Consider the following 10958-nt stretch of genomic DNA (forward strand, 5'->3'; position numbering starts at 1 on the left):
GAAAAGCAAAGAACTTTCCCTCCACCTCACACCACCCGTCTCTTGCAAACACAATGTGGAGATTAAAAGAGCATGCTTTGGAAGAGAAAAGTGCAAGCAAGCATTGGAAATATAAGAATGTATCCATTAATTAGTGTACAAGGTTTCTGGAACAACGTTACAATGAGTCAGAAAGAAAATATGTCACATACAAAAGGCTGCTTTCCACACCTTATCATGCAAGCTGCATAAAGTATGCATTGTTTCAATGACCTCTGGAGCTGAAAGCCAGAAAAATACCTGCAACATAGTTCACCAAAAGGAAGAAAAGAAAGAGAAATATCTCCTTTACATATGATTCTCATCTTTGATGGTTGCAAAGGACTAGCATTAGCCATCTCAGAACATTGCACAGAAGTTCTTGCAACTTCGCATGCTATGCAGGTGTCTCCCTTTTCTTTTTCTTTTTTTTTTGTTTTTCCTCCTAATTGACTAAACAAGTACATAAGGGCAAGGCCCAACCATTATGCATTGTCTCACCTCAATAAAATGATTTGGGTGCAATGTTCACTGCTTACTGAATAATGGGGGGTCCAACGCTAGCAATTCGACATTGATTACCCAGCTAGCCAAACAAACTGGCAGCGCCCAAAAACTCGCCCTGCTGCAGTTCTTTCTTCCGCAACTCTTCTAATGGATCTGGACTCTTCATAACTCTACGCAAACGCCTGAGGTTTGTAGAAAAAGCAAAATTAAAAGAAGTTATTTCAGAGAGAACGCAAATTAACATGACCAAGAGAGTTGATTCAAGAGAGCAGTCAAAGACTACTGCAAATACAATGACATTAACAGACAATATAGAACTTGCTACATGCAAAAACTAGTACCTATCTTGAGCATTTTGAGCAGGAAATGTTGGCATAAATTCTTTGGACTTGGGAGGAGGAAACTCACGGAACCAGTCATGCTTCAGAGCATCCTCTGCTGTTATCCGCTGCAATTACACAAAAGCAAATACCAAACCTTGAATGCCTATGGCCCACTCGAGAAAAGAAAGAATCGAACCTAATGGTTTCAGAGATCTTGTTTGGTTAATTACCTTTTCAGGGTCATAAGTAAGAAGTTTGTTCAGCAGATCAAACCCAGCATCTGATAGAGCCGGTTTTCCAGAGAAAGAAGTGGCTGTGAATTTTGGGAACTTCTCTCGGAGCTTATTGTACCTGAAGAAAAACATTAGTAATTACAGTTAAAAAAATAAAAACATATCACCAAATTGGAAGTACCACGATGCCAAGCTAGAAAGCCTGACCACAATCACCCATTTTCCTGGGAAACAGTATATGGGAAAAAATCAGAATATAAGAAAGAATTGAACAGATAAAAATATGCTACATGACTGTGTTAGCTAGTCTCAGTCATCTGATCAATGCTATATTTTATATTCAGAAAATGAATAGATACTTACGGTTGTTTGACAAAATTGCACTTGACGCCTGGCAATTTGGCATAACCTGGCCATATTTTTTCACTTGGTGTGCCCAATATCCTGAATATCTGAACTCAAGCAAAAAACAGATTTACATTAATTTGAGAGAACCAAATGAGAGAAAGGAATAAAAATTAAAAAAAGAAGAAAAATAAAAAAAAAGAATAAAATAAGCATATGCAGAATTGAGATTACTTTGTCAAGCTGGTCGACTTCAGTTTTCCCACAGAATAATGGTTCCTTGGCCAAAAGTTCAGCCATTATACATCCCAAGGACCACATGTCAATAGCTGTTGAGTATAGCTTCGCTCCTAGAAGAAGTTCTGGGGCCCTAGTCATCAACAACAGGAGACATTATCAGAATGCTGGATAAGGAAGATGAGAATTCCATTGGACAATAGCAACAACAAGACTATGTAGCTTAGACCAAACAAGCCCTAAGTAAATCAAATTTACCACAAAAAATCCAAATATAAAATCCAGAAAATGCAAGGATAATAGCATGCAAGAGGTAAAGCAAATCATGTAAAACCTATGACCAGATAAAGGAAAATATCTTTATTTTACATGAAATAGGTGTCATAGTCATGGGAAAGCGGACTAATTAGAAAGGAGGACGGACCTATATGTGAACAGGATAAGAGTTGCTTAATGTTGCCAGACTAGGAAGCGGAAGCGGGAAACGATACGTGAAGCGGAAGCGGGAAACGATACGTGAAGCGGAAGTGATGCATTTTAAAATGTATAGGCAGCAGAAAGCGTGAAATAAAAAAATAATATACGAATTGAACGAGAATCAAAATGGAATACAAATAAAAACTAAAATACAAGTGACTATTCTTAAATTTCATGAGTTTTTTAGTGTAAGAATTAAAATTTTAACAAAATCTAAAAATGATGATTGCCAATTTAGAGAAAGCACATGGAAGCATGGCTTTAAAACTCGTCGGCTCAGCTCGGCTCGGCCCTCCAGCGAGTCAACCCGGCAAGGCAAACTCGACTTGCCAAGACTCAGGCTTGACTCGGGCCTGGCTCGGCCTGACTCGGGCGAGTTCTGAGATATTTGAAATTTGATTTTTTATTTGAGTTGAAACAAACATGGGACAAAGTACGGTTGTTACAAACAGAACATATGTTTTGTCTGTTATGTTCTAAGGGTCTGTCCAATCTTGGACAAGCAATCAGACAGACCCTTAGGGTCTCTTGTGAGTGTGTCCTTAGTGGTCCTTGTGTTGGCTGATTTGGTGGGCTGATGTGCTCATTGGATTTGTGGTATGTGTGCTCTTGGATCTTCCCTGTGTGTGTGTTAACTTCGTAACAGGTACTAGGTATCACTATCATAGCATAATCAACTATAATATTCATCATGTATTATCAGAAGCATAAAATTAAGGAACTAAGTATATGTTGGAAACTGGTAATTGGCCTTGTGGTAGCCAGTAGCTAGAAGTCACTCAAGAGAGGATTCGTAACGTTTCCATAAATTTCTACCAATAAGACAAATGTCAACAGAGCTTCACACAAGTTCTTGATTGCTTGACAATGCACAGAACCATCAAAATACAAAAATCCCGCTAATTCATAAGAAACAACATTAGGAGCCAGTGTTCATAGGGAAAAGAGTTTTAACTCTGTTTGGGAGTGAACAACCAGGATTTTATATGCTGCATCTCTTTCGAGAATTTTTGTCATGCCACTTAATTTCATATTTTTCAACTTACACCATAGTTATTCTTCAACTTACTCCATAGTCCTTTGTCTAAAAAAGAAATTTGAAGGCTATTTAGCAGGCTATCCTAGAGTTTTTTGCTACAGCATTAGTTGCTTTTAATGACCTTTGTTCATTTGTCAAGGATGTACATTTATATATGGTCACATGGACAACAAAAAGGACACATGACATGCCATTGTTGTTCAATTTTTCATTAAGAATATTGTATAAGGGGGCATGACACAAGGGTAACTGGTAAGTTGGGAATATTCCTGTGAGATAGTCTGGCAAAGATCAGCCTATGCATTTTTCAATGCTACTGCTCTCTATGAATGGTTTAACTAGAAAATGACAAACTCAAGAAGTAATACAAGCAAAAACCAAGCTAATTTAGTTGATGCCAATTGTTATCAGTTCAAAAGCAACCTAAGAAAGAGTCGCATCTCTCTCCCAGTTTCAGTGATTACATGCCTTAACACAACCCAAGGATCTCTTGTTTACTGAAAAACATGGTTTGAGACCTATGTCACAGGGATTCGGCTAGCAGGGTGCCGCACCCGCGTCGACGCGGATGCGGGTGCGGGTGCGGGTGCGGCACCGGGTGCGGTCAACCCAATCCTGGGTGCGTTGACCGCACCCAGGATCATTTCGGTCCATTTTTGTTTGGATTTTTTTAAAAAAAAAAAAATTGCCCTACGAAATGGGCTGCAAAATTTTTTTAAAAAAAAAATCTGCTAGCAGCTGACAGCAGCTGCCTTTTCAATTTCGTAAAAGATTTTCTCTCTCCACAATAAATGACAGCAGCTGCTGCTCCTGCCTTTTCAATTTCGTAAAGGATTTTCTCTCTCCACAATAAATGACAGCAGCTGCTGCTCCTGCCTTTTCAATTTCGTAAAGGATTTTCTCTCTCCACAATAAATGACAGCTGACAGCAGCTGCTTTTTCAATCCTTTTTTCGTAAAGGATTTTCTCTCTCCATAATAAATGATAATGATGGTTCTTTTTAGTAAAGGATTTCCACTGTTCTCCTGTTCTCCTGACGAAATGGGTGCGTGCAGCTGTATATAAAATGAAATTTGAAAAAACCCGCATCGCATATATATATATATATATATATTATATTTTTGCCCCTGCGGACCCCCGCACCCGGGTTTTTTGGAAGTGCCGAATCCCCGCACCCGCGCCCGCACCCATGTGACATAGTTTGAGACAAATTATAAATTGTTTTTCTTTTAAAATCAAAAGTTAACAAAACCCGGTCCGAGTCACTGAGTTGACCCGCCGAGTCACGAGTCAACAAAGAACGAGTCGAGTCCCGAGTCCCGAGTCACGGGTTTTAAAACCTTGCATGGAAGTGAGTGAGAAGAGTGAGAGAAAACACATAAAAACACGAAAAGTAGAGTGAGAAAACATAGAAGAAGAATAGATGAAGTGTGGGAGAATCGAGATTTCCATCAAATTTCGGAAGGGAGTACCGCGCTTCCGAAGCCAGTTTCCAGGAAGCGGGTTTCCCACTTATCTAAGAAGCTTGCAGTAACTATGGTTTGACATACATGAGGTTCTAGAGCACCAACTAAATAAAGATGATGAAAGAGATTCATTTGTTTTCTTCAAGAAACACACACATATATATATAAATAATGAATACCAACTCTGGCACTCTTCGAATCATAATCATGGCACTAGCATTGCAATTTGCAGGCATCATGCAAACAAGACGTTGCACGCAGTGTAAGATTATTTGAAGCACAAGCAATTCCAACAATGACCACGAAATCAAGCACCACATAAGTGTGCTACACAACAAAGGGATGATCTGATTCTAAACCTTTTCCAGTTTGCACAAATGCCAATGACTTGAAAGATCAAACAGAGACAAGCTTAAAAAAACCAAACCCTTAAAAAGTGATCCTATCTAATTCAACTAACTCATTTAATGAGTTTGTCAAATAAAGCTTATGAGGCTTCATGTCGCCCAGGCAGAATTATCTGCACAAGCCTAGGAACTGAACAGGTTTGGTCAAAGAAAGGAAAACCAAAGACTGGACCACAAAAGACATTTTCGCTTTGGTGAGAGGTGGGGATGTCAACCCCAGAGCTGAGAAAGTAGAAGCGTGATTGTTGGTCAATCTTGTGACTACAAATCACATGATTCAAGGGATGAGCCATGTGAGAATCACAATCACAGCTTTCACCTTTTTTGTTTCAGTAAGCTTGAGAAAGTGGTGTGCTTCTGATTTGAAATCATAGGATCTGGAGAAAATCCAAGAATCGCAGGCTGTTGCATGTGTTCCCAAAATTTCTCCGTATTTCTTGTAACATAAGAAAGAAACTTCATAAATAGCATGACTCCCATCATTAGAGACATCAAGTTGTAAGGTAAACAAATTAATATAGATATCATATAAAACTTGAAGTAGAAGAATAAAAATAAGGAAAACCATGAATATCCAAACAAAAGTTGCAACAGAACCCCCACTACTGAAAAAGAAACAGTACCTAAAATCCTACTAGACTTTGAACTAATCAAGTACAAACATAAAGAAATACACTTGGTTCTAGAGAAATAGATGAGGCAAGTCATCTATCACAATCCACAATTCTAGAAACCCATCGCAAAAAGAGAGAATAAGAATAAGCAACTTCAAAGTATGAAAAGAAAAACCTTTACAAAGATTTGAGAGAGAGAGGGTATAATTCCAGCAGTAAACAAGATAAACTACTTGATGGTTGAGAAGAGATCACAGACATTTTAAAGCAATTACTGGACGAAGAAAACAAATATATTAAAATTGAACAAGCTGTGATAATAGGGAAAGGAATTCTAGCCCTTTCTTTTTTGCAAAGAGAACGAGTTGTACCATTGTTCCTTTTCTTTTCTTCTACATTTTGTCCAAAAGACATGGATAGGAACCATTGTGCCTACGATGCATCTTAGTGTCAAATGAGTTGAAAATAAATTGATGCCTTTCTAAGAAAAAACATTTACTTGTATTTTTCCCTGGCAAGTAGGCAACTATGTACCAGGGACACCGCCCATTTGGGATAGTGTTCCACAAGCAAGATCAGATGACATGTACAACAAAAGAATACTTTAATGTGCTGTCAGACAATTTAAAAAACATAGTGAAAGCTGCAAATTTTCATTATGGTACCTGCATGCTGTCATTTTGTCAAATCTCATTATTTGGCTATCCATGTTTTGTCAAATCTCCCTCCCTCCCACATTTACACACTCCTTTTTTATTATGTTTGAAGAATAGCACAAAATTCATTCTTAATTTATCTAAATGAAACTGTTTTGGTAATTTTAATTAAAGCATATAATTTCAACTATTAATCTCACAATGTGCATACATGTTAATTTACATACACAAGTGCATTGCTAAATACGCACGTTTATCCATTCTTTTATGAGTAATATGTTCCCCAAAGCATGTATTTGAATTGGCCAAAGTGTCATGCATGCTAGAGCAGAGGTGGAACAACTCCTTGGAGATGCTCACATCAAATTTATGAGGTACTTGATGTATATAAATTTCATCTTTCTGAATTAATCATATGTATTAGCCTTCACCATAGTCCTCAACTGATTTTTACCAGTCATAAACATACCCACGACTGAAAGAAGATAAGTATAGGTTAACCATTGCAAGATATTTTCATGTTTCTACCATTCAAGGATTCACAAACGCCACTCCATCATCCGCATCTGACAGTTAGCAACAAATAATGAACTGATTGAAAAATAAAGTATGGAGTCTTTCCATTGAGTGTGAAATTTATTCAAAATAACCTTGCTAGTGGTTTTTCTGCACATGCCAATGGATTCTCAAAAAGAAACATGGAATAAAAAGTAACAAAAACTGGAACAAGAACAATAATAAGAAACCCAATCAGATTCAGAGCAAATGATTGCTGAAGTAAAGCATACCTGTACCACAGTGTGACCACCAACTGGGTGTAAGCTCGCAGAGGGCTACCATACTGGCGAGCCAACCCGAAATCACATATCTTCAACTCCCCACGATTATTCAGTAGAAGATTAGATGTCTTCAAATCCCTACAGAATTAAAAAGGTGAGTTCATTAAACACAAAAATTCAAACATCAAGCACTAAGAATAACAACTGACAGTGTATCAGAGTTTGATACATTAAAGATTATGGAATACCTGTGGAGGACCCAATTGTCATGAAGATACTTAATGCCCTCCAAAAGCTGCAGCATGAGGCACTTGACTTCACTCTGACTAAAAGGTTGCTTCATTGTCTCCATCAACGCCTTAAGATCATGGTCCATGTATTCCATTACCATGAAAATGCTATCAAGGTTGCTACCCACAACAACTTCCTTGACATCAATTATGGAAGGATGGTGAAACGACAGAAGGATATTTATTTCCCTCAAAGAAGTTAGTGGAAATCCTTCTCTTTCTTTCTCCATCTTCACCTTCTTCAAAGCCACAATCTCCCCAGTCTTCTTATCCCTGGCTCTGTACACCACGCCATAAGTGCCCTCATTTATCCTGTTTAATCTCTCGAATTCATCCACACTCCTACAGCCCTGTAGCATGTTGATATTCCGAGGTAGTGACGCCTCTGCAGCAACAACAGGCGCATCCCTCTTCTTATCATCACCACCACCATTATCATCAACATCAACTTCTACATCCGAGTTAGTCCCTGATACAGAACTCCGGACTTCATCCTTCTCGTCCACTGCAATGTCTTCCCCATCAATTTCCATCAGATCATTTGCATCTGATATATCTCCATGTACATCCTCGTCATCCTCTTCTTTCTTTTCATTACCGCTAAGGCGCAGGTTATGATATTCTTCTTCATCGGAACCAGATAACGACCTTGCTCGGACACTATCTGTACCATCTTCCCTGAGCTCACCAAGTTCGGGACTCAAATCCCCTTCTTTTTCTATGGTTTCTTCACTCTTCTTCCTCTTCACCGCATGCTCTTCGTCATACACATCTTCACCATCAAAATTGTTGTCATATGCCCATCTCGATGCTGACAGACCCCTAGTTGGTGCATAATCATCGCCCTCGTATTCATCATTCCGTGACGGCGACACTTTTTCTGCCGAAAGCTGCTCAAATTTGTCCACCGAGCCATTCTCAACCACCGGCACGCTTGCCAAATCCACTGAATAAGATTTCGACAGGACCTTCTCCTCCATATCCCAAACAATCGGGGAATACTTCATCTTCTTCACTTGTACCGGAGAGGGCTTCGGCGACACTGAAACCCTCGCCTCCCTCATCTGAACCTCATGGACCAGCCCGTTACCCTCACTCCCGCTCGACAGCTCACCAGGCTCCCGATCAGGCTTCCTATCCGAACCACGGCTGCTCCGCGACGAAGACGAAGAAGAGGAATGGCTCCGCGAGGAGACATGATTATGCTCCCTGTGGCGAACTTTACCGTTCTCCGCCTCACGGGATACCCGATCCCGACTCTTCCATCCTCTATCTGACGTCCTGTGATGGTGGCGGCGGTCGATATCTCGGTGCCGGAAGCGATCCCTTCCGTACTCTCGCTGGCTCCCAGGTCTGCTCCCATCCATCGTACACCCTAGACCCAGAAAAACACGAGATCGAACGCCGACAACTTCGAAGACAACCCTAATTCACAGGAACCCTAACTAGAACCAGTAAATACCAGGGGAAGAAAAAAACCAAAAAACATAAACAGAAGTAACCGTAGAGGAAACCCAACGAGAATAGCAAGAAGAAAACCCTATACCCACAAATAGCAAGCAAAAAAACCCTAAATCTACGAAACCCTAGGGCAAGTAAACAAAGATAAGGACATGAGAAAGGGAAAACCCCAAATCTCAGACAGAGAGAGAGGACGCTTTAGATCAGAGAAACCCTAGGAAGGGAGAGATTGGGGAAAGGAGACGAAGGTAAACAAACCCTAGAATCACCCCTCCCACCGAAATGAGGAATGGGCGTGAAAGCCGCATCAAAAGACCGCGATATTTCTCGTTGCGAACGCGACCGACGAGTCCCGTCAGCGTTATATTATTTTTTTAGGGCAAATTTCAAGTTATTCCCATATTTCTATTCTTAATTTCAGAAACGCGCTTAAATTTTAAGAATTTTTCTAATTTGATTTAGGGTCATGTGTGTGAAATGAATCACAAACGCAAGCCAACCCGCTTCTTAGCCGGGTTCGGGTTTGGCTTAAATGGGTTCGTGTCATAGACGGGTCGACCCGCCTAACCCGTTTATTAAACGGTTCGGGTTTGTGTTATGGGTATGCCAACCCGCCAACCCGGCTGACCCATTTAATAAATGGGTTAGGCGGGCGGGTCAACCCGTTTACCTGACCCGCCAACCCGTTCACCCGACCCCGACCTGCCAACCCGCCCGCTAACCCACCAACCCATTTACCCGACCCGACCCGTTTATTAAATGGGTTAAACGTGTCACGTCGGGTTACCCGTTTAATAAATGGGTCAGGTTCGTGTTTCCCACAGGCCAATCATATTCTTTTTCACACACACACACATATATATATATATAAAGAGTATGTATGTGAATAGAGTTCGACCCAAGGGTCTAACCTATTTTCTTATTTTCTCATTCTTATTCCTGAATTTAATGAATTTTATCCATAACCATCGCTTCATACCAATCCTAAGAAGATTTAGTTACCAAACATTTTCTAGCAAACTAGATTCAGATTAAGTTTAGTACAAACTGAATCAGACCCAATTCATTTTGGATTTGATTCGAATTGAACCCAAACCCAATTGAACCTGAGACCTCTCTGGATAACTGAAACTAGGACCAAACCTGTTTTGTCTGGGTCTGGTTCATGATAGGAAAACCGAGACAATCCTTATCTTGGGTTTTTCTTCTTCTTCTTTTTCCTGACCAAACTCAACCTGGTGCAGACCCACTAGACCCGATCTGGGTCACACCCCCGGCCCATACTGAGTTGGTCTTGGCTGACTCGATCCGATCCAAACTTGGACCGAGTTGGTCGGGGTTGGTTTTAAAACTTGCAACAAAGGGTCATGCCCTCTGTCACCACTCGCCTTTGAGCCAAACAATGTTGGCAACTACCTAGTTGTCAGCGATAGTGGCAGAGGTTCCACTACCCTTCCCTATCTACTCTCTTCTCACAACGGTGCCATAAGCGACCCCTCTGGTCTTCGGTGGGTGAGACAGGATTGGTGCCTTCTGTCTCATGCCCTCATTTCTCTCTCGACTAATACTCGCGAACAACCAAACGATTGTCAGTGGTTGAGGCATGGGCTCTCTGCCCCTTGTTTGGTACAATGGCGGCTACCAAACGTAAGGATAGAGGCTTTGCTTCTGCGCAATCCATCTGCAGCAGAGCTGCATGCCAAAGACGGTGGCTCTGCCTCCCTCTCCCTTGTCTCTCATTAAACTCTGAGATTGAGGGCAAACCCTAGAGTCAGACCTGTCAAGAGGCCAATGAGACTTGGGCCTCAGGGCCCCTGGGCCAAAAAAATTTTTAGGGGCCCATTTTTAATAGGGATTCCATTTTTAATGGGGACCAAAAACAACAAAAAATATTTAGGGGCCCCAAAAAAATTGGAGGCGCTGCCCTCGAACTCCTACTATTAATAGGGGGCTCAAAAAATTATGAGGCGCTGCCCCCAAACTCCTACTATTAATAGGGGACCTATTTTTAGGGAGCCCATTTTTAATAGTGGCTCAAAAAAAATCGAGGCCCTGCCCCAGAACTCCTGCTATTAATAGGGGGCCCATTTTTTCCCTCCGCCTCAG

General features: G+C 40.8%; 1 protein-coding gene across 3 annotated transcripts; it reads right to left on the minus strand.

The window, feature by feature from the left end:
- Positions 1–103: 103 nt before the first annotated feature.
- Positions 104–9184, minus strand: LOC149842870 (Protein kinase superfamily protein). Of its 3 annotated transcripts, none has more exons than XR_016430820.1 (8): positions 7350–9184; positions 7111–7239; positions 1661–1796; positions 1445–1533; positions 1289–1305; positions 1079–1199; positions 867–973; positions 104–707 (listed from the first exon to the last, which is right to left on the minus strand). XR_016430820.1 is itself a non-coding variant. In XM_089999494.1 (7 exons), the coding sequence occupies exons 1-7, from the start codon at positions 8756–8758 to the stop codon at positions 605–607; spliced, it is 2094 nt and encodes a 697-aa protein (XP_089855620.1). In that variant the 5' UTR covers positions 8759–9184; the 3' UTR covers positions 104–604. The 3 variants fall into 3 exon arrangements, 1 of the variants encoding a protein (XP_089855620.1); XR_016430821.1 differs by having other exon boundaries at positions 1263–1305; XM_089999494.1 differs by lacking the exon at positions 1289–1305.
- Positions 9185–10958: the final 1774 nt, after the last annotated feature.

The sequence above is a fragment of the Nuphar pumila genome, chromosome 3, assembly GCF_984573655.1.
Source record: "Nuphar pumila chromosome 3, dmNupPumi1.hap1.1, whole genome shotgun sequence".
In the NCBI taxonomy this organism is placed as follows: Eukaryota; Viridiplantae; Streptophyta; class Magnoliopsida; order Nymphaeales; family Nymphaeaceae; genus Nuphar; species Nuphar pumila.